Genomic DNA, 25202 nt, shown 5'->3' with positions numbered 1-25202 from the left:
GGTACCTCGCAAACATTTAGATTTTGTATGCACATATCTATTGATCGATTACAGATACAGTCTCCAAATTTGGAATGCGTAACGGAATTTGGAACAAAAATAAATTTGCCAAATTATATTGAAATCGGTTCAGATTTGGATATAGCTCCCATATATATTTTCGGCCGATTTCAAGCATTTGATGCACCAAACACGCTATGTATCCCAAATTTCAATGAAATTTGAAACGTGTGATGGATTTTATCTAAAAAATTGATTTCCCAAATTTAATTGAAATCGGTTCAGATTTGGATATACTTTCATATGTATTTTCGGCCGATTTCGTTCATTTGATGCCTCAAACACGATATGAATGTTCGATTCCAATGAAATTTGGAACGTTTAACGGGATTTGATCCGAAAATAAATTTATCAAATTATATTGAAATCGGTTCAGATTTGGATATAGCTCCCATATATATTTTCGACCGATTTCATGTATTTGATTTCAATGAAATTTGGAATATGTAGCTGAAATTAAAACGAATATACATTTGTCAAATTATATTGAAATCGGGTCAGATTTGGATATAGCTCCCAGACACATCTTCAACCGATTTCGTTCATTTGATGTACCACACACGATATGTATGTTCGATTCCAATGAAATTGGGAATGTGTTACGGGATTTTGATTAGAAAATAAATTAGTCAAATTATATTAAAATTTGTTCAGATTTGGATATAGCTCCCATATACATTTTCCGCCGATTTCACATATCTGACGCACCAATTTCAATGAAATATGAAAGTTGTGCCGGAATTTGGCGTAAAAGTAATTTTTTTAAAATAATATTTAAATCGGATCAGATTGGGATATGATTTTAATAAGAACCATTGACCCACAACGCCTTAGGCTGAATATATTTAAACATATCCACGATTAATATATAGTCTGAAAAATTAGAAAATTAGTCAGATAAAATTTAAGTCAGATAAAATTTAAGAAAAATATTTCTCTCAAATCCACTGTGCACAAATAGCCTGAAATGTTTTTTTTTTCTGAGCCTTAATTTATATATAGTCTGGAAATTTTGAAAAATATTTGTTAAAAAAAAACCATAATTTAAATATATGCGTTTCCTTGAATATATGGTGTATTTAAAACATCTAAACATTTTTTGAGAGATATTTTAAAAAATTCACAATTTAAAGACAGCTTAAAAATTAAAGAAAAAATCATAAAAATTCGAAATTTTTGAAAAATATTTAAAACAAGTAAGCAAAGGCTATAGTCGTGCGGGGCCGACCATGTGATACCCTACAACACTAAAATATGTTCGAAGTCCCCTTATGTCCAAATCTATTTTGGAAGTTTTCGTTTTTGAAATAATGTCAAAGATATAATGCCTCTGTCCTTAACTCTTTTCTGATGCGTTATTCCGTGTCGATTAGTTTTCAATTTCAAAATTAGAAAAGTTTTAAAATTTTAGTCAATTTGAACCCTTAAATGTACATCTTAAGAACCATAGGCTTTATTTCTGACCCTAACCCTACGCCCATGCAAAATTTCGTGAGGATCGAACGATAATTGCGATATGCATTTATAATACCCTCAAAACGTAGTGTTGTGAAAATTTACAATTCAAAATTGTAAGTCAAATTGAAAAAATCGCATGCGATAAAAAATATAACAAAAATTGAAGAAAAAATCGAAAAAATATATTCACTTTTTTATTGGTATATTTTCCGCGATTTTCTTAGATTTTGCCGTTTTATGGCAAGAGACCATTCCGAATTGATGGGAATTGTGAAAATCAGTCTAGCGGTTCTTGACTTATCAGCGATCTAACCCTTCTTTGATATATGATATTTTTTTACAAAAAAAAATGTTTTGGTCTAATTTAACCGCTAAATGTGGTCCGATGACCGTCCAAATTTTGTACGCTTCTATCCAGTCCTAAACTCTAACTCCAATGCATAATTCCGCGCAGATTGGTCAATATTTGTGGCCTGTAGAGCAACTGCAAAATCAAGTATTTTTTCTGTTTTTGGTCCATTTTAACTCCTAAATATTTTGCGGTCATCTCCAAAAACCATAGGGTTCTACTCTGACCCTAACCCCACCTCCATTTTTAATTTCATGGGAATCGGACCATAATTGCCCCCAGTAGCTTGATTACAAATTAACTTGGACAGACGGACAAACGGACGGACGGACATACATACATAGCTAGATCGACTTAGCTCGGCGAGCTAGGAAGATCCATATATACTTTCCTATGTGGGAAATTAATATTTCGAGTTGTTACATAATTTTTGGTCCAATCAAACTTATAATACCCCCAACACATAGTGTTATAAAAATCATAAATATTTGAAATTTTTGAAAAATATTTAAAAAAAAAAATCATCGGTAAATCACGATTTCAATATTGGGATGTGCTAAGTAGGATAATCAAATTGGAATTGGCCTCTATCATTAAACTACGAACTTAACCAAAGTTTGGTCAAATTACTACGATGTTTGAAATTTGGATCAATTTGGATACTCTCTTCGAGAAGTTTCGAGCGCTCAAAACAGACAGGCAGACATGGTCGGACATGGCTAAATCGACTCCAAATGTCTTGAGACGGACTTCGTCCAAGGGGTACCAAAAATGTCAAGTTGCATTTTTAGGTGCAATAAATTCATGATATACGCTGGTGGCAAAACCAACTGAAAGGATCTGCCTCATTTTAAGTTTCACTACCCAATATAGGGCATGGCCAACCTCATTCGAACCTTTCATAATATTAGTAATCACAAACGCTTAGTGGTTTCCTTTATAACCCCCCATCCCCATCCCCTGCTGCTGCTTCTGCAATAACGCAATAAAAGTATGGAACCAAAAAAAAAAAACGGCGATTGTAAATATCCAACTTGAACTTGGGTTTTGCGATGCAATCGAAAGCAAAAAAGAAATGCAGGCATTAAAACAACTCCCAACTCCATGAGCAGCTGGAACACAGTGTAACAAATGCTGGGCGGTTGGCTAACTGAGTGACGGTCGGTTTGGATGTTTGGCTGACAGCACTGCAGCAGCAGTGCTAGAGAATAAAATATTTATGACCAAAGAAAATAAAAAAAGAGCCAAGAAATGCCAAAGAACAACACCCATTCCCATGCCTCTGTGCGCATTTGATATAGGAAATAAAGTTTGTATTTATTTCTTTACGTCCAACCTTTTCCCCTTCTCCCTCCTTAGTATTATTGTGAGAGAGAGAGAGAGAGAGAGTGTATACGTGTGTGTGTGTGTGATAATTTTATTACAACCGCCACTACTTTGTTGCCGACAACGATATCATATAAAATAATCTCGAATGTGGTCACATCACCACTAAAGGAAACCAAATTGTTATGCGTTTTTCTAAAAAACAACAACAACAGCAACACGAACAACAACATCATTGCAGAATTGTTCCAAGTGACAATGTTGCTGGAGATTTTTATGCTGTTGTTTTAGTTTCCATTGTAACAAATTACAATTATTATCGCTACTTTTATTCGAGTTTAGAATGTCTCAGATTAATGGCTGTGAGTTGTTCCGACTCATATTCGAATTGAAGTTAAATCATTGGTGATCTGAAGCAATTATCGGGAACAAATGTTGGGATCGGAGATGTAATATGGATAAGAATATGAGTTTCAAACATAAAATAAATATTGTTTGAAATGCGTTATTACCAAAGTTAATGAATTAAAAAAAATTGAAGATTTTTTTAAAGAAATCTGAGAAATCGAGAATTGTTTCTTATTTTATTTTAATTTATTTTTTTGGAGGACTTTCAAGTCGATATTTTTTATAGTCATAATAGTGGGTTATTCTAATATTTTATTTGTCAAGAATATACATTTTCAAAAGATGGATATTCGTTGTTCTTTAAAATATTTATTTAATATTTTTGAGGATGGATAGGAGGATAACAAAAATTGGAGATAACAAAAAAAAAAAAAAAACAAGTAAAAAAAAAAAACATTAAGTTCGGCCGGGCCAAACTTTTAATACCCTCCACCATTTGGTACAAATATGGCAATTTCCAAAAAAAAAAAAAAAAAAAAAAAAAAAATCCGTGAAAAATTCTGTTAAAATCTTAAAAATACCGAATGCCTATACGACGGCGTGGACCTGCATAGGCAACTTTTGTCATAAGTTATTATAATTTTTAAATGCGAAACTTGAAGAAAAATCTGTTTATGATGTTGCTAAAATAAATAAAATACCGAATATCGGGGGTACCATACATGGACCTGCACAGATAATTTCGTCGCTAAAATCATCCAAATACCGAATATCGGGGGTACCGTTATATGGGGGCTATACGAACACCTCGACCTGAACAGACAATTTTCTGTCACAGGCTGTAGCTTCCATTAAGAACTTCAAATACGGCATCTCAAACAATTTCGGTGAGTATTTTACCTAAAATCTTCAAAATACCGAATATAAGAAGGTACTGATATATGGGGCCTATACGAAGACCTGGACCTGCATAGGCAATTTTCTGTCACAAACTGTAGTTCCCTTTACTAAATAAGTAATTTGAAACTACTACGATGAATAATGACGCTAAAATCATCAAAATACCGAATATCGAGGGGTACCATATATGGGGGCTATACGAAGACCTGGACTTACATGGCCCATTTTTTGTTTTATACTGCAGTATCTATATCAAACTTCAAATACCAAATTTGGAACGATTCCGTTAAATAATGTCGCTAAAATCATCAAAATACCGAATATCAGGGGGTACCGATGCCACAAAGACGTGGACCTGCATAGAAAATTTTCTGTCTTAGGCTGTAGTATCCATTACGAACTTAAAATGCCAAATTTGAAACAATTCCGGTGAATAATGTCGCTAAAAACATCAAAATACCGAATATCGGAAGGTATCGTTATATGGGGGCTATATGATAACTTAGACCTACATGGCCCATTTACGAACTCGACCTGCCTACTGGCATGACTAAATCGTCTTAGAATTTTACGCTGATCAAGAATATATATACTTTGTTGGGTCTGACATGAGTATTTCGAGGAGTTACAAACGGAGTGATAAAATTAATATACCCTCCATAGTATGGTGGAGGGTATTAAAAAAAGGATGTTGGATAATTTTCCAGAAAACAAGTTGAAAAGTATCAGTCGGTTTTGCCGACAGATGTATACCCTCATCCAGTGTTCGACTACTTCAATATATTTTGGCTTTTGTTATGATTATTTAAATGTTTGACCTTCTATAGAGTAGGTTCCTAAGGTATGGGACAAAATTGTCAATTTCGTATCGGACCTAAATAAATATAATATAAATATTGTGACCTGTCAGGTTTGGACTATAGTAATTTTTAGAAAATGCCAAAATGTGTGTAAGGTACCAGGTGTAGTCGACAGAAGTATTTCATTTTCATACTTCATCTAATTTTTTTTTTCAAAATCTTGAACCCTATGTAGGGGAGCTACTAGAAAAAATGGTCCGAAAACTTAATAACAGATCTTGTGTTGATGGAAATATTTTACAAAATCTGGAATTGAATCGGATATTGATTTCGCTTTTCATGAGCTGCATGGATATTCAAAATTTTGAGCCTTTGAGGGGGAGGTACCAGATGTAGTGGACCGATATATTCCATCTTCACAGCAGATCTTGTGTTAGTATAAATAATGGGATGTTTGAAATATGACGGATGCTCATTTCGTAGTTTATGCTTGATTTGGTTATTTAAAACTTTGATCCTTGTATAGGAGATACCAGAAGGAATGGTCCGATCTCTATCAGCTTTATCAGATCTCCATCAGCTTTAGCATATCAGATTTCGTGTAAGCACAAATGTTTGGTTGTGTAAAGATTTGGATGCTTCTTTCGCATTTTTATGAGCTTCATGAATATTCAAAATGTTGACCCTTTGTGGGTGAAGTACCAAAAGGAGTGGGCCGATATATCACATTATCACAGCAGATCTTGTGTTAGTAAAAATAATGGCATGTATAAAATTTGAAGAGAACCGGAAGCTTATTTCAGGTTTTATGATCGTTTTGGTAAATTAAAGTTATGACCCTTTGTGGGGGGAGGTACAAGAAAATGGATTTTTATGAGCTTCATGAATATTCAAAATTTTAAGCCTTTGTTGGGGGAGGTATCAGAAGGACTGAACCGATATATCGCATCTACACAACAGATCTCAGTAGAAAAAATGAGATGTATAAAATATGAAGAGAACCGGATGCATATTTCGGATTTTATAATAGTTTTGGTTATTTAAAACTTTGACACTTTTGTGGGGGGAGGTACCAGAAGAAATGGTCCGACCTCTACCGTATTTATAACATATCCTTTGCTGATAGAAATATTCTGATGTACGAAATATAAATGTAATCGGATGTTAATTTCTCGTTTTATGAGCTTTATGGATATTCAAAATGTTGACCCCTTTGTGGGAAAGGTACCAGAAGGAATGGACCAATATATTCCATCATAACATCAGACCTTGGGTGAATAAAATTATTGGGATGTTTGAAATTTGAAGACGATCGGACACTTACGTCACATTTTAAGAGAGTTGTGATTATTCAAAATTTTGACCAATTGTGGGGGAGGTACAGATACTGTCCATTTTCGCACCTGACCTAGCATTGACTCAAATATTAGGATTTGCAAAGTTGGAGCAAAATCGGATTATCGTTTCGTTTTCTGTGCAGAAAATATATTTTCTGAAAATTCTTTTGTGGGGAGTAGCCAGAAGGAGTGAATCGATATATTCCATCTTAACACCAGATCTTGAGTTTATAAAATATTAGGATGTGTGAATTTTAAAGACCATCGGACATTTACATCACATTTTATGAGATTTGTAATTATTCAAAATTTTGATCATTTGTGGGGGAGGTACTTGATGGAGTAGACCGACATTGTTCACTTTCGCACCTGACCTACCGCTGATGCAAATATTAGGATTTTCAAAATTGGAATAAAATCGGATTATTATTTTTCTTTCTGTGCAAAAAAATATATTTTTTTTGAAAATATCCACCTTTTGTGGGGGAGTAACCAGAAGAAGTGGGCCGGTATATTCCATCTTTTCACCAGGTCTTGTATTAGTAGAAATATTGAGATTGGCTTGATATTGTTCATTTTCGCACCTGAAATATTGGGATTTCCAAAATTTAGACAAAATTTGATGATCCGTTCTTGTTGTACACGGAAAATTATTTCCAATGAAAATTTTGACCTTTTTGTGGGGGTGGTACCAGAAAAAATCGGATACTCCCTTTTAGAGTTATCGTGCGCACCAGCCAGCCAGACTGGCGGACAGACAAACGTATGAACATCTCTAGATCGATTCTAAATGTCCTGAAACTAGGGCCTAAAATCGTTATTTCTATGAGGTCCGTCGATGAGGTAGCCATGTGACTGAGGGTATAATTGAGGGTATAAATTGATGTTTTGGTCCTTAACAAATATTTAAAAAAATCCTCGTTTAAAGTCCTTGAAAATAAAATAAAAATAAAAAAATATGTCGAAGATCAACGTTTTTACCTTAGAAAAATATTTTTAAAAATCCCTTTTTGGAGGGCTCTTGCAGAAAATTACACGGTTGTGCTCGGATGGGCCTTACACAATTTCTTTGAACTATATTCCCAAAAATTGGATTGTCCTTGAGAAATCCCTCATCAAAAATTAAAGTTTTTTCCTATTTAAAAAGGATTTTTAGAAAGTCCAACGTCTTAGCCCTAGATCCTCGATAGGAAACAAAATCAACGTTTGAAATTTTTTTTCATACATTGAACCTCTCAAAAAAAAAAGAAAAAAAAAAAAAAAAACAGGCGGTTCTTGAAAAATACATGTTTGTCCAGAATTTTTATGACTTAGAGCATCCTCACGTCCGTCCTGGGAAAAATCTCTTGTCAATGACTCCATGTACTTGTACTTGTTTTAACTCTGAAAAATGGACTTTAATTCTCATCAGAATATATACCATTTGCGAATAAATTTACCTAGGGGGCAAAAAAAAATTATCGCCCATTTCAAAAAAAATGCCCGAATATATTTTTATGTCCTAAAATTTTAATATTCTGTAAAAAGGTCTTCCACTTAAAAGTCTCACAAAAGCAAATGAGTAATGAAATTAAACAATTCTTTAAGATTCTGTTCGTCGTGGTCTTATTCCCTAACAACATACGTATATACAATTAACAAATCTGCCCTCATGCATAGCTGTCATGTGTATCCCAAATGTCCATTCAGACATATATACGCACACACATACACATGCATGCATTCAGTGGATTATTATCCTTTGACAGCTATTCCATTGAAACACTCAAGTGTTTGTTTATCTGCTGCTTTCGGGTGTATTGCCAGTACAACTAATGCTATTGTTGTTATTGTTGGTGCTTGGCGGATTTTCACCTAGCTCTAAAATCTATATATTTTTGGCAGATCCACTCTCCCCCCGACTGCCACCTCCCGCATCCTTCAAAAAACTGGCAAACAATTGCGCGCGCATAAATCGCCCTGAATTGCCAATGCGAAAATTAGAAATCTCGAGGAAAATTTTTCGAAAAGCAGCTAAAATATTTTGTCGTAACCCAACGACAACGGTGGCGCGGTGGCAATAACGACGACGACGATGACGACAGCAACAACAACAACAACGAAGTAGTGCATTTGGTTTGTTGCCGATTAGTCAAAAATGCAGTCACATTAGGCTGACTAAGAGCAGGCCAGCTCAGAAAAGGTGGGGGGTTGATTGGAGGGGGGTACTTCGCTGTTGGTCTCATTCTCTAGAGGCGCGCGAGGCGAGGGCCGGCGAGTGTCCTTTGGCAAATTGTAAAATATCTGTGAATTATAAGTTCTACACATAATTGCTTGCATTTGCACTCACACATAGACAGACACACACACACAGGCACACTAACATAGCCACGGATATATTCACACGAATTGCTTACTAATATTTCGAGTGTATTTCGTTTCGTATTCGAATACATATTCATCCTCTCACACACACACACACGCACACATGCAGATGCACTACATATGCATCTGCAAATCCTTGCATTATTGATTATTGCTATATTATTTATTCATTCGGCTTAATGTAAGACATTATGCAACTGCAAAAAGCGCCAGCCAACGAACCAACCAACCAACCGACCGACCGCCACATAAGGACATTTGGCGACTCATTATAATTTGAAATTACCAAATCGATATTTTAGCTGCATATGTATGTGTGTGTGTGTGTGTGTGTTAATATGTAGTTAGCTATACATACTTGGGTGCATGGTCCGAATGTGTATTAACAAAGGTTTCTGTGTGTGTGTGTGCGCAATAATTAAAATGATATAATTAATCATAAATTAGAACGCAGGTAATGAAATAAATTTCAAATTTTAAAGATAATTTATTACGAACAATTCATTTCCGCATTCTTAACTTCATTCGCACGAACCCAGAAATTTTATTTATTATTATACCCTCAGCTATATGGCTAGTTATACCCTCAGACATATGGCTAGAGAGGGTATATATCATTTAATACGGCCAAAACGTGCCTCGTTAAGACCTAGGGCTCTTTGGACCAAATCCGTTTCAGGATATTTAGAGTCAATCTAACGATGTCCGTCCGTCCGTCCGTTTGTCTGGCTGGTGCGCAAGATAACTCTCGAAATAAGTATTCGATTTGGTCCAAACTTGGAAAATCGTAATATAATAAACTTAGAGTTCGGAGATGGGTACTTCCCGCACAAAAGATCGAAAATTTCAAAAAAAAAAAAAAGAAAAAACCAGTAAAGAAAGACTTAAAGTCGGGCGGGGTCGACTTTATGATACCCTACACCACTTTGCTGATTTAGTAGAGCTCCGCATAACAATTAAAAGTTTTTATAGGAGAATTCAATCATACACGCTATGATTATAATTATAATTTAAAATTCAAAGGAGTAAATTTGCCGAAGCATTTGTATCTTTTAAATTCGGACTTGTATTGCCCATTTGATATATATGGGAGCTATATCCAAATCTCAACCGATCTTCATAAAATTTGGCAAAGGTATTCCAGAGCTGTATTTCATATATTTCCCTGAATATCGTTGTTACGGAGTGCATATTACAGCTGTGGGTAACAAGTACAATAAATCGGATAAACAATATATCTTGGAGCTATAGCTATATCTGAACTGATCTTCACCAAATTTGACATACTAGCTTCTAGACTCAATTCGGTCGTAAATGTCAAATTTCATCCAATTTGGGCAAATATTAGACGTTTGGTGCACAATCAAAAGTAAATCGGACGAAGTTATATATGGGAGCTATATCCAAATCTGAACCGATCTCGATAAAATTTAGCAAAGGTGTTTCTGAGCTACATTTGATATATTTCCCCAAATATTGTTGTTACAGAGTGCAAATTACGCGGCTGCGGAGGACAAAAATAACAAATCGGATGAACAATATATCTGGGAGCTATAGCTATATCGGAACCGATTTCGATCAAATTTGGCATACTTATTTTCAGGCTTAATTTGGTTGTATGTGCAAAATTCCATACTATTCGGGCTGATGTTACACGTTTGGTGCACAATAAAATGCAAATCGGACGAAGATATATATGCGAGCTATATCCAAATTTTGACCGATTTTCTCCAATTTCAATAGGGTTCGTCCTTGGGCCAAACAAATGATTTGTGCCAAATTTCATCTGGATAGGGCAATAAATGCGATCTGTACTTTGTTTACAAAAATATATGGACAGACGGACGGACGGACGGACATGCATAAATCGACTCAGAATGTGATTCTATGCAGATCATCAAATGGAACTATGGGTCTATCTCGTTTTCTTTTGCCTGTTACAAACAAATGCACAAAGACATAATACCCTGACCACCTTGTGGTGTAGGGTATAAACATTAAGTTCGGCTGGGCCGAACTTTTTATACCCCCCACCTTGGAGAAAATAAAAAAATAGAAACCATTGAGTCCCACAAATACCAATTTTAGACATATTCGTGGGAAAATGTAGCAAAAATCATCAAAATACCGAACATCGGGAGGTTCCGTTATATGGGAGCTATACCCAAACGTGAACCTATACATATTATGTTTCGCTACCGTAGCGAGAGCCCATTATGACCAACAAATACCAATTTATAGACAAATCCGCGAATAAATGTGGCAAAAACCATCAAAATACCGAATATCGGGAGGTACCCTTGTATGGGGGCTATACCAAAACGTGGACCTATACATACAATGTTTCGCCACCGGAGCATCATGGCCAACAAATTCCAATTTTAGACAGCTCCGTGAAAAAATGTAGCAAAAATCTTTAAAATACCGAATATCGAGAGGTATGGGGGCTACACCAAAACGTGGGCCTATACATACAGGGTTGCCCATATTCGACGGACCTTTGGGCCCATTCCAATCGACGAAGCTTGTCCGCAGGCAACATTATTTGCGTCAATTGAATTTTGTACGGGAACAAATGCAAATCAATGCGAATAATCCGTTGTAAAGTGGACCGAGTCATGTCCAACTGCTGAGGACGGCGTTTTTGGGATGTTCTTGGGGACCTCTCAACACTGGCTCGTACGGCAGCGATATTCTCGGCCGATCGCCTTGGTCGACTTTTATATGGGTTTTCACAATTGACTTCTTCTGTTGAATGTAAATTTCAGAGCGCTCGCGTGGCGTGTATTGGTTCATGGTAAAAATCTGCTTGGACTGACGCTTCAAACGCGGTATATCATTAAGCGATGCCAGATGGGTCCGTCGAATATGGGCAACCCTGTACAATGTTTCGGCACCGGAGCTAGAACCCATCATGGTCAAGAAATTCCAATTTTCCAACCATCCTAGACACAATACAAATTGTTGTGCTAAATTTTGACATCGTTAAATCGACTTAGAATTTTATGCTGATTATGAATATATACATTATGGGGTCTACGACGAATATTTGGGATGTTACAAACGGAATGACAAAGTTAATATACCCTCCTTTCCAAGGTGGATGGTATAAAAATATATTTTCTGCACAGAAAGAGATACCATAATCCGATTTTGCACTAACTTTGCAAATCCTGATATTTGCGTCAGTTCTATGTCAGGTGCGAAAATGGAAAATATCAGTACCTCCCCCCCCAATAAGGGTCAAAATTTTGAATAATTACTACTCTTATAAAATGTACTGTAAGAGTCGGATTTTTTTCAAATTACACACATCACAATATTTTTTTAACCCAAAGTCTGGTATGAAGATGGAATATATCGGGCCACTCTTTCTGGTACCTCCACCACAAAAGATCGAAATTTTGAATATTCATGAAACTCATAAAACGCGAAATTAACATTCCATTCAGACTTGGCACATGAATATTTAATTTAATATTTCTATAAACGCAGGATATGTTATAAAAACGTTAGAGGTCGAACCATTCCTTCTGGTACCTCACCCACAAAGAGTCAACCTTTTTGAATAACCAAAACGTTTATAAAATCCGAAATAAGCAATCAGTTCTCTTTATATTTCACACATCCCATTATTTCTACTAACACAAGATCTGTTGTGGAGATGAACCATCTCTGTTGTAGAGATGGTCCACTCCTTCTAGTACCTGCCCCACAAAGTCTCAAAATTTTGAATATCCTTGAAGCTCATAAAACGCGAAATAATCATCCGATTCCATTCCAGATTTGGTACATCTAAATATTTCCATAAACTCATCTCAGATTTCTGGTTGAGAGATATATTTAGATATAGCAAATTGTACTGAGTCGCTGACTTGTTTCGCAAGTTATGACAGATAAAGGTAGTGAAAATTGTGGCCCTTTGTAGCTTGGGGTTGGCAGATATATATCATCTTCATAACAGATTATGTCTTAGCAGAAATGCTTATATATGCTGAGGTAGCAGAATGCTGAGGTAGCAGAAGATGTCGTCCGATCTATACCATCTTTATAACAGATCTTGTGTTGATGGAAATATTGAGATGTGTCAAGTTGGAATGGAATCGAATGTTATTTTCGCGTTTTATGAGCTTGATATAAACTTTGACGCTTTGAGGGGGAGGTACCACAAGGAGTGGACCGATATATTACATCTCCACACGATAAAATAAAAATAATAATTTGAGACCATCGGACTCCTACATCACGTTTGCAAGAGTCATAATTATTCAATTTTTTCCCTTTGTGGGGGAGGTACTTGATGGAGTGTACCAATATGTCTATTTTCGCACCTGACTTATGCAAATATTAGGATATGCAAAGTTGGAGCAAAATCGGATCAACCTTTCTTTTTCTGTGCAATAAGTTTTTATTCCGAAAATTCCGAACTTTTGTGGGTAGTTACCAGAAGAAGTGGACCAGTATCGCCCTCTGCGAACTCAATCATAGTTTGGTAATAATATTACAATGTACCAAGTTTGAACCTAATCGGATACTCCCTTCAAGAGTTATCGTGCGCATCAGCCAGCCTGACAAACAGACGGACGGACAGACTTACATCCCTAGATCGACTCCAAATGTCCTGAAACTGATTTGTTCCAAAGAGTCATAGGGTGTAAATTTGTTATTTCGATGAGGTAAATTTTGGCTGTATCAAACTATATATATCCTCTGTGGCCACATGGCTGAGGGTATAATTAGCGAATATCAGATGTTCAATCTTTGAAAATCTGCGATTAACGGCAAAATAGTCTGCAAAAAAAAAAAAATAAATAAAAATAAAAATTATACATATAGAAGTTTTTTGGATAATTCACAATCCAAAAAATGAATGGGTAGACATCAGGAAATTCTCAGAAAAAGTCTAGGATTTGAGTCTAGTCCATCCTCTTATAAAATTACACGATTTTAGGTCAGATAGCCCAATTAAAGAAATCGTGGTAAGAGGTTTTCTAATTCTTTTAAAAAAATTATCGATAAAAATCAAGGAGTTCTAGGAATCCCACATTTGAAGGTTAGGTGGTTCTCATAAATCTACGTTGGAGTTCAAATAGTTCTATTTAAAAATCCACAATCGGGTATCAGTTAATCCCATTTACAAAAGGTAGGATAACACGTCTAATAGTTGTCTGCAAAAACCGTGATTTAGAAGTCAGTTTTTTTCTTTTAAAAATTCCCTTATAGAGGTCAAGGAGGTTAAGAGGACTATTTGAATATGGTTGACTATGTTTAAATAGTCCTCTTAAAACCTCCTCGATTACGGTTCCGAAAGTCAGTTGTAGGTCATATAGTCTTCCTAAAAAATGCATGATTATATTTCTCCTGATAAGTTTTCTGCTGACTCCTAATCCTAGTACACTGCTAGTAGTACTAGAATTAGGAGCCAGGAGAAATCTAATCGGCGAAATATAATCATGCATTTTTAAGGAAGACTATATAACCAACAACTGACTTTCGGAACACTGAAAAAATCAAATCATCAACTAAAGTTCTGAAATTCTTTAAAAAATATAAGTAAAACAAGTTAAAAAGCAGTTGTAACGCCCAAAAGTCATGCTTTCGTTTTTGGGGTACATTATTATTTTAAATACCATTTTTACCTACTTATGTTATATACATCAACTATGAATTATATTTTTTTTGTTTGAAAATGAATTAAAATATTTAAGTTATGAATTAAACTAACAGCTACTCAGGGTCATGTAATTTAAATGTATTTGAATATTAACGGTCACACAGGTCCCCTAGTAGAAAGAAGTATACTTAAAATACAACATTGGAACCCCTGGTGGCAAATGGCGGAACTACGCAAAACTGTCAGATTGGGATCAGCTGCTGTCATGAGAAAACAACAATCGTTGTCCAGCCAAAAAGGTATAAAAGGAGACGCATTTCACACAATCGGGATCAGTCTTCTGTTGATGGCTGGTAAGTCAAGTGTGATTGGGAGGAAGAAAAGGCGCGCAACCTCGGTTGAATTGAGTCTTAGTAAGCCAAACAATAAGCCTTGACTATTTGTGGTGACTGGACTGGACTGAACGCAGGGTCAAGTGAGGGTTGTAGCAATACTCCCTATTCTTCGGGCTGCGTTGACGGCGACTGAACGCAGGGTCAAGTGAGGGTTGTAGCAATACTCCCTATTCTTCGGGCTGCGTTGACGGCGACTGAACGCAGGGTCAAGTGAGGGTTGTAGCAATACTCCCTATTCTTCGGGCTGCGTTGACGGCGACTGAACGCAGGGTCAAGTGAGGTTGTAGCAATACTCCCTATTCTTCGGGCTGCGTTGACGGCGACTGAACGCAGGGTCAAGTGAGGGTTGTAGCAATACTCCCTATTCTTCGGGCTGCGTTGACGGCGACTGAACGCAGGGTCAAGTGAGGGTTGTAGCAATACTCCCTATTCTTCGGGCTGCGTTGACGGCGACGGAACGCAGGGTCGAGTGAGGGCTGTAGCAATACTCCCTATTCTTCGGGCTGCGTTGACGGCGACTGACGTACTCATCGGGCTGCTGCTGTGCCAAAGCTGCCGCCACCCGATTCGTCGTGCGCGTATTCATCAGGCCGCCGCTGTGCCAAGCTGCCGCCACTACTACTCGCCGCTGACGTATTCATCGGGCCGCCGCTGTGCCAAAGCCGCCGCCACCCTATTCGCCGCTCGCCTATTCATCGGGCCGCCGCTGTGCCAAAGCCGCCGCCACCCTATTCGTCGCTCGCCTATTCATCGGGCCGCCGCTGTGCCAAAGCCGCCGCCACCCTATTCGTCGCTCGCCTATTCATCGGGCCGCCGCTGTGCCAAGCTGCCGCCACTACTATTCGTCGCTCGCCTATTCATCGGGCCGCCGCTGTGCCAAAGCCGCCGCCACCCTATTCGTCGCTCGCCTATTCATCGGGCCGCCGCTGTGCCAAGCTGCCGCCACTCTATTCGTCGCTCGCCTATTCATCGGGCCGCCGCTGTGCCAAGCTGCCACCACTGCTACCCGTTTATTAACATTTCGACTGAACTTTGTGATTTAGTGTTCTTCGTAAAACGTTCTGAACGTGATTTTATTGTGTTTAGTGTAGTGTTTAGTGTTATTTAAGGAAATAAATTTATAACGTTTTAAGAAAATATTTTTGCTTCGCTCTCTCTCTCTCTCTTTATGTCCTAACAAATAAATTTTTGTGACGACTCTGGCCCCCGCTGAACCTACCCCAGCTTCAAAGTGAAAACACGTCGTCACAATGGCGCCCGAGCAGGGACTATAAAAGAGAGAAAGAATAAATAAATGAGTGAACAATAATTAGACAAATACAGATGAAAACCCAGTGAAAAAAAAAAAACAGTTAAAAAAAAAAAAACTGAAAAAAGTAAAAATAATAAAAAAAAAAAAAAAAAAAAAAAAAAAAAAAAAAAAAAATGTCAAACGAAAAGACAATGTTGAAGGTCTCCTGGGCCTATATGCTAAAGCAAGAAGACTTGGTAACATATCTTACTGAATTCAATCTTGATCCAGTTGGAAAAGTGGACGATCTCCGAAAAAGATGGGCTAAATTTCTCCACAACGACCATGAAGCCGATGTATACAGACGGCTTATAGAGTTGCAGAACAAACATGAAAGTACCAGTCCGACCAAATCGCCGACATTGCGAGCCGTCACAAAACAACCCCTTATAACCGTAACACCGTGTGGAGCAGAAGCAATAGTATTATCCCCAATAAAAACAGAGTACGCCCTTCCCCACATTTCCGCGGAAAGGTCACATGGAGAGTCAAGCACAGGGGTAACAAACGATCAAAAAGTACAGAAGATGTCGCCAACAAACCCCGAATATGGATTTCAAAAAGATTCTCCGCCCAAGCCATCCAATAATTCGTCGTTACTCGTAATTCTCGACCAAATCCGAAAATGGAATATTACTTTTGAAAATGGAATGGACCCTATTGGATTCGTAGAACGTGTAGAAGAAATGGCTGAAATGTACATCGTGGAATTGAATCAAATAATTAAAGTAATGCCAGAGTTGTTACGAGGTAAAGCTTTAATCTGGCTAAGGAACAACAACCGACACTGGACTACCTGGAACGAATTTAAGAGTGATTTTCTGAAATTCTTTTTGCCACCGAGATACTTTGAGAAATTGGAGGATGAAATTAGGAGAAGGATACAGCGTAATAAGGAGCCGTTTAAGGAATATGTACTCTCTATACAGCATCTTATGCAGCACACCAATATGACCGAAGAACAAAAATTGGAACGAATTTTTAGAAACGCGCATTCGGATTATCAATTGTACATTCGCCGTAAAGACTTTACCACACTTTCGGAATTGATCTCCTTGGCAGACGAACTCGAAAGCATACCAAATAATTCTCGGTCAGAACAGCCTCGAAATCAACAAAACTATAATCGACGTGCGGACAACTCTAGAAATAACCTGTATTGCACCAATCAAGGTGACCAAGTGCTAAACGAAAGCTCATCCAATCCAGAAACGCAGCAGGATGAACCCCCGGCAAAGAAGAGTAACCAGAATATTACATCATTGCAATGTGAAGAATATCGCCTTACTGCAACTGTCTTAATAGAGGGGAAAGCTATTAAAGCAACTGTCGACACTGGTGCCACTAGCTGTTTTATAAAAAGAGAATTTGCGGAAAAAATCAAGAAAAGGTTTACTTATTCACGGCATGAGGCAAATGTTATCCTCGCAGACGGCACCACGGTGACCATCACAAGATCAACAGTGTTACCTGTTACATTTGGAAACCAAAGCTCAGATGTTACATTTCTCATCATGCCGCAATTCAAGGAAAACATCATATTGGGATTGGAATTTCTAAAACAGTTCCACACGACCATTCACTGCGCCGGTATAAGTGTCAAATTAAGTAAGCCAACCACATCAACGGAGCATTGTACCGTGGCTATAGGAGAGGAAACCCCATCAAAAGAGGTAATAGATACAATGACAGCTACGAATAATGTATCCCCCAGACCTAAATTCTTAAACGATGAATTGAGTAAAACGCAATGTGAGATCGTTGAAAATTTTCTGGCACAGGAACTCCCTAAGTTCCAACAATTAAATGGCCTATCGTCAATAGCTGAACATAAGATTGTAATGACCGACGATCGACCCATTAAATTAAGATATGCTCCGCGAAATCCTGCAATGCAAGCCGTGATTAATGCCGAAGTGAGAAAGCTCGAAGAACGAGGATGTATAGAGCCGTCTACAAGCCCATACTGTTTCCCCATCACATTAGTCCGAAAGAAAAATGGGAATTGGAGAACTTGTATGGATTTTCGCCAATTGAATAAACGTTCTGTTCCAGATGCCTACCCTTTACCCCGCATCGACACAATACTGAATCGACTACGGGATGCCAAATACGTGAGTAGCCTGGACCTTAAAGACGGATATTGGCAAATACCTATGGCGAAGGAGAGCAGAAAATACACGGCCTTTGCGGTAGCTGGTAAAGGTCTATATCAGTGGAAAGTGATGCCTTTCGGTTTGCATTCAGCACCGGCAACCTTCCAACGGGCATTAGATAGTGTGATTGGGCCTGAAATGGACCCCCACGCTTTTGCATACCTTGACGATATCATCGTCATTGGAAAAACGTTTGAGGAACACTTGCGGAACTTGAGAGAAGTGTTCAGAAGATTGCGATCAGCTAACCTGAGAATAAACATTGAGAAATGCGAATTTTTCAGAAAAGAAACGAAGTATTTAGGCCATGTTGTGAGCAGCGAGGGAATAAAGACGGATCCAGATAAAGTTGCCGCAATAGTGGAAATGAAACCTCCAACATCGGTAAAGGAGGTACGAAGATTTCTTGGAGTAGCATCTTGGTACCGAAGATTTGTCCCACAGTTTGCAACAATTTCACAACCATTGACTAGTCTTCTTAAGAAGGGAAAACATTGGAAATGGGGTCCCGAACAACAAGAAGCATTCTCAGACCTAAAAGCAAAGTTAACTGAAGCCCCCGTTCTGGCTTGTCCGGATTTCACAAAGACGTTCATATTGCAAACTGATGCCAGCAACTATGGCCTTGGAGCAGTTCTAACACAGGAGTTAGATAACGTGGAACGTGTCATAGCCTACGCCAGCAGACATTTAAAACAGGCTGAAAAGAACTACTCAGCGACTGAAAAGGAATGTCTAGCCATACTGTGGGGCATCAGACACATGAGACCCTATTTAGAGGGTTACCAGTTTATAGTTATTACCGATCATTTGGCCCTAAAATGGTTAAATTCTATTGAAAGCCCTACAGGTCGACTCGCACGTTGGGCTCTCGAGCTACAGCAATATAATTTTTTGATCAGATACCGTAGAGGAAAACAGAACGTTGTGGCGGATGCGCTTTCGAGAACACCTTGGGAAACGTTAGACCTAGCCACAGTAAAATATGACACCAGTCCGTGCCCATGGCTAGAAAAGTTGAAGGAAACCATAACCAAGAATCCGAAGAAGTATCCAGACTATACAATCATTGAGGGAAATGTTTATCGACATTTTCCCAAGCAAATAAACGATGAAGATTGCACACCATGGAAGCTGTGTGTGCCCACCGGATCAAGGATTCAGGTCCTTAGAGAAAATCATGACAGTGTCACCGGAGGTCATTTGGGAGTGCGAAAGACTAGCAACAAGGTGGCGAACCGATATTTTTGGCCTGGTATGTTCCAGGACATCAAACGTTATGTCCAGCAGTGCGAATGTTGCCAAAAATATAAAGTCAGCCAACAGAAACCAGCAGGGGAAATGTTGATAAGAATCCCGGAGGAACCATGGGCCACTATTTGTGCGGACTTCGTAGGACCCCTACCGCGATCTAAGCACGGTAACTCAATGCTACTCGTTATTATGGATAGATTCTCAAAATGGACGGAGTTGGTTCCATTGCGGAAGGCTACGACAGAGGGATTAATAAAGGCATGCAGAGAAAGAATTATTTCTAGATATGGGGTTCCAAAAATATTGATAACCGATAACGGAACCCAATTCACTAGCAACCAATTCGGAAAATTCCTAGCAGAAATGGGTATAAAGCATCAACTTACGGCTCCTTACACCCCGCAAGAGAACCCTACTGAAAGGACAAATCGGACAGTGGAAACAATGATAGCACAAGTTTCGAAACAACATAATACATGGGACGATATGCTGCCCGAAATAATGTTAGCCATAAACACTAGTGCATCAGAATCCACTGGATATTCGCCGGCATACCTGACACAAGGAAGAGAACCGCGACTGCCCCAGGCATTATATGATCAGCTCACAACAGGAACTGGTGCTAGAATAGTCTTACCAGAAGACCGTGCCCAGGAGTTGAAAGAAATATTTAAGATAGTGCGTCGAAACTTGGCAAAAGCATCTCAAAACCAGCGGAGACAGTACAACCTTAGACGACGAGTTTGGAAACCAAAGATTGGGGAGCAAGTTCTAGTTCGTCTACATCCTCAGTCGAAGGCCGTCGAAAATTTCGCCGCCAAACTAGCGCCCAAATACGGAGGGCCGTTTGTCGTACAAAAATTCCAATCTCCAGTAATCGTTGTAGTCCGAGGAACAGACAACATCACCCGCGTCGCGCACTTAAGTGAAATTAAGCCTTTTTATGAAGAACAAAATTAAATTGTAGACATAGAAGTAGAATGTTGATTGTAGTTCCACTTACGTTTATGTGATGCCATTTCATTAAAATTTCTTATTTTATTTTTAGACATTAAATTGACAATACCCAAACTAATCAGTGTCCTAATATAAGCCCATACTTCAAAGACCATCGCAATTCTCAAAATTTCAACATCACGATGGAGCAAGATAGCCCCAACACGAAAAAATTCAAACGGGCGAAGGAGAAATTTCGAGCTCATCTGGAACAAGTCGAGGCTCAAAGGCGAAGGACAATATTTTTAGACGAAGGTCCTAGTACCAGCCGAAAGAGGAGAACAAATCAATACCGTAAGCCCAATCCAAGAAAGGGTAGCAGTCAATCCTCATCGCCCCAGCACCAAATATTTTACCGAATGTGCAGCACAACCCCGAATGACGTTCCACAGCAAAAGTGTAACACGACCGAAAACAACAGCGACGATATCGATGAAACTGACTCTTTGAACGAGGAAACCCAGCCTAGTAGTGACGTCCCGCGTACACCAACCTACGCCCCGTGTTTTGGTTCGCCAAATAGCTTTAAGCCGGCTTCCGATGTGCTCTCAACACCCACTTCAAGGTGCTCAGAAATGCCTGTTACACCGGGTAAAGAATGGTGTCGTGACTCAGATGACGCATCAACTCTTCCTCGGCCCAATATGGAGGAGTCGGATGAATCTCAATCAAATTTCGAAATGGATGAAGAATGTCGGCGTATGTTTTACGGTTACTTAGAAACCTCAGTGACTCGGCGAGCACAGTCACCCTTATCCTCGAATAATTCCTCGCTGGATGAGTCGGATAACGAAGATCAACGTTCCTCGTCTCCGCCAAAAAGGTATGGTCTGGGATTTGTCCGTCAGAAAGATAGCCAATACAAATATCTCGGATTTCGCTGTTATGAGAGAACAGTTACTGTGCAGCTTTTGGTCCCCGACTCCGGGGAAAATCCAATATATGAAATAACCAACCCACCGCCGGATAATCATCGTACGCCCTCACCCACACCCGCGATAGGGGAAGAGATCAACACCGAAGATATCCATTCAATATCCAACACCTCACACAAACATGAGGAGGTTCCTACTTCATCCTCACATGCTTTCGCACATTTAGAAGAAGACTCCAGATCGACCGCAAGTAGTTTTGTGACAGTTTCCGAAGATCCTAGTTCTGAGTGGTGGACCCAATGGCAGACGCTGGTTGGTGTTCCTCCATCATCACCGCTATATAACATAACCGAACAAGCAAATCTGTTGCATAGTGATGACGTACAAATTCCATCGCAATCCAATGCTGCCGTCATATCGGACGATCACAGGTCCCCCAACGTGAAGGAAGATAAATCATTACCAGGAACGCCGGGACACGTTGTCGAACTGTCATCACCATCGATATCTTCCCGATCGTCATCCTCATCCTCATCAGCCTCGTCGTCTTTATCGTCATCCTCATCCTCATCAGCCTCGTCGTCTTCATCATCATCCACAAGCCAAACGATGACACCTCATCAGCCAACATTGTGTAGCAGTCAACCTTCCATCGATGAAGTGTTTATACCCAGTAAGGAGAATAATAGCACACCAAGTACAATCAAATTGCCAGTCACTGAAATCCCAACTGAGTCAACGCCATCGTCCTCGACAGACAATCCCGTGAACGATAACACATTTCTCGAACTGCCAAATTATCCCGAAAACCTACAAATCCGTATCGAGAAGTTTAAAAACAATTGGAAAAAGGGACACAAACTGAAGCGAATTGTTAAACAAGATGGCAAGCAGTACCGCATAATAATATCAGCAGACGGGGTAGTGAAGGTATCTCTCCGAACTTCTGCAATTGGTCTCTAACATACCTTCCTATTCGACCGAGATATAGTCGAACCAAAGTGCCCATGTCGGAGAAATAAAAGGTTACATAACACCCTAGGGCTTCCTGGCTATTGAAACCCAATAGCAATAGAGAAAGCAAATCAAGGAATCAAAAATCAGAGGGAGGAAGAGATGCCATGTAACGCCCAAAAGTCATGCTTTCGTTTTTGGGGTACATTATTATTTTAAATACCATTTTTACCTACTTATGTTATATACATCAACTATGAATTATATTTTTTTTGTTTGAAAATGAATTAAAATATTTAAGTTATGAATTAAACTAACAGCTACTCAGGGTCATGTAATTTAAATGTATTTGAATATTAACGGTCACACAGGTCCCCTAGTAGAAAGAAGTATACTTAAAATACAACATTGGAACCCCTGGTGGCAAATGGCGGAACTACGCAAAACTGTCAGATTGGGATCAGCTGCTGTCATGAGAAAACAACAATCGTTGTCCAGCCAAAAAGGTATAAAAGGAGACGCATTTCACACAATCGGGATCAGTCTTCTGTTGATGGCTGGTAAGTCAAGTGTGATTGGGAGGAAGAAAAGGCGCGCAACCTCGGTTGAATTGAGTCTTAGTAAGCCAAACAATAAGCCTTGACTATTTGTGGTGACTGGACTGGACTGAACGCAGGGTCAAGTGAGGGTTGTAGCAATACTCCCTATTCTTCGGGCTGCGTTGACGGCGACTGAACGCAGGGTCAAGTGAGGGTTGTAGCAATACTCCCTATTCTTCGGGCTGCGTTGACGGCGACTGAACGCAGGGTCAAGTGAGGGTTGTAGCAATACTCCCTATTCTTCGGGCTGCGTTGACGGCGACTGAACGCAGGGTCAAGTGAGGTTGTAGCAATACTCCCTATTCTTCGGGCTGCGTTGACGGCGACTGAACGCAGGGTCAAGTGAGGGTTGTAGCAATACTCCCTATTCTTCGGGCTGCGTTGACGGCGACTGAACGCAGGGTCAAGTGAGGGTTGTAGCAATACTCCCTATTCTTCGGGCTGCGTTGACGGCGACGGAACGCAGGGTCGAGTGAGGGCTGTAGCAATACTCCCTATTCTTCGGGCTGCGTTGACGGCGACTGACGTACTCATCGGGCTGCTGCTGTGCCAAAGCTGCCGCCACCCGATTCGTCGTGCGCGTATTCATCAGGCCGCCGCTGTGCCAAGCTGCCGCCACTACTACTCGCCGCTGACGTATTCATCGGGCCGCCGCTGTGCCAAAGCCGCCGCCACCCTATTCGCCGCTCGCCTATTCATCGGGCCGCCGCTGTGCCAAAGCCGCCGCCACCCTATTCGTCGCTCGCCTATTCATCGGGCCGCCGCTGTGCCAAAGCCGCCGCCACCCTATTCGTCGCTCGCCTATTCATCGGGCCGCCGCTGTGCCAAGCTGCCGCCACTACTATTCGTCGCTCGCCTATTCATCGGGCCGCCGCTGTGCCAAAGCCGCCGCCACCCTATTCGTCGCTCGCCTATTCATCGGGCCGCCGCTGTGCCAAGCTGCCGCCACTCTATTCGTCGCTCGCCTATTCATCGGGCCGCCGCTGTGCCAAGCTGCCACCACTGCTACCCGTTTATTAACATTTCGACTGAACTTTGTGATTTAGTGTTCTTCGTAAAACGTTCTGAACGTGATTTTATTGTGTTTAGTGTAGTGTTTAGTGTTATTTAAGGAAATAAATTTATAACGTTTTAAGAAAATATTTTTGCTTCGCTCTCTCTCTCTCTCTTTATGTCCTAACAAATAAATTTTTGTGACGACTCTGGCCCCCGCTGAACCTACCCCAGCTTCAAAGTGAAAACACGTCGTCACACAGTCAGTTCGGCCGGTGCGATCTTTGAATACCCTCCATCATTTGGACAAATTTGGAAATTTTCAAAAAATAAAATCCTCAAAAAATGGTGTTAAAATATTAAAAATTTCGAATTTAGCCGTTATATTGGGGTCTATACGACGTGGACCTACATAGGCGTTGTTTGTCATAAGCCATTATCATATTCAAATTCGAAACTTGAAATAATAGGTTAATAATGTAGCTAAAATCATCGTAATATCGTATAGAGGGAGGTACCGTTGTATCGGAGCTGTATGAAGATCCGTCATAGGCTGTAGCATCCAAGAAACTTAATTCCTAAAGTTCTCTGGACCTAAAATATAGTTGACAACATTTTATCAGAACTCTTCATTACTTGTATAGGCTGGTAGATAGACGCACGGCCAGGCCTACGGGTTTAAGCTCTATTGGCCTTTTCTCTCCTTGTATGTTTTTCATCCGTATTCCCACCAAACTCTCTCCCTCACACACACCAAACAATTTCCTCGAACGCTAATTTATTTATATCTTTTGCTTTCTTATCGGTCACCCTATTTCATTGTATTTATTTAGGAAGAAGGGACAAATTGTAAAGAATTACAATAATTCCATTACGATTCTTATTAGTTACTTTCTTATATTTTTTTCTGCTTCCTTATAAAATGCTAAGACAAAAAAAAACTTTTAAAGGGCAGGCATATATAACAGCTAAGAAAAGAAGGCAAAAAATAAATAAATTTTGTCCTTAAAACAATTAAATGCCCTTAGAAGAAAATCATGGAACGTCAAAGTACTGCAATGCCAATCAATGGCATTAAAATATAAAAAAGAGGAAAAAATCCGATATACGGCAAAGAAAAAGAAATATCTCGC

The 25202-nt window shown here is 39.3% G+C and overlaps 2 protein-coding genes across 5 annotated transcripts in view; one reads left to right on the top strand and one right to left on the bottom strand.

The window, feature by feature from the left end:
* LOC101896023 (protein bric-a-brac 1) overlaps window positions 1-25202 on the bottom strand; it is a 209002-nt gene that overhangs the window by 129621 nt on the left and 54179 nt on the right. The gene's annotated exons all lie outside the window — the stretch shown is intronic.
* On the top strand, window positions 14527-24273 carry LOC131801215 (uncharacterized protein DDB_G0271670-like). Of its 2 annotated transcripts, none has more exons than XM_059119506.1 (2): window positions 14527-14969; window positions 20701-24273. In XM_059119506.1, exon 2 carries the CDS (start codon window positions 20792-20794, stop codon window positions 22484-22486), a length of 1695 nt encoding a protein of 564 aa, XP_058975489.1. In that variant the 5' UTR covers window positions 14527-14969; window positions 20701-20791; the 3' UTR covers window positions 22487-24273. The 2 variants fall into 2 exon arrangements, with proteins under 2 accessions (XP_058975489.1, XP_058975488.1); XM_059119505.1 differs by lacking the exon at window positions 14527-14969 and adding an exon at window positions 16338-17915.

Source organism: Musca domestica, unplaced genomic scaffold (assembly GCF_030504385.1).
Source record: "Musca domestica strain aabys unplaced genomic scaffold, Musca_domestica.polishedcontigs.V.1.1 15, whole genome shotgun sequence".
Classification (NCBI taxonomy): Eukaryota; Metazoa; Arthropoda; class Insecta; order Diptera; family Muscidae; genus Musca; species Musca domestica.
The sequence above is the reverse complement of the archived record's forward strand: the minus strand, read 5'-3'. Positions and strand labels throughout refer to the sequence as shown.

Excerpts from the sequence above, each read along its gene's own strand:
- LOC131801215 (XM_059119506.1), top strand. The coding sequence starts at position 20,792 with ATGGAGCAAGATAGCCCCAACACGAAAAAATTCAAACGGGCGAAGGAG.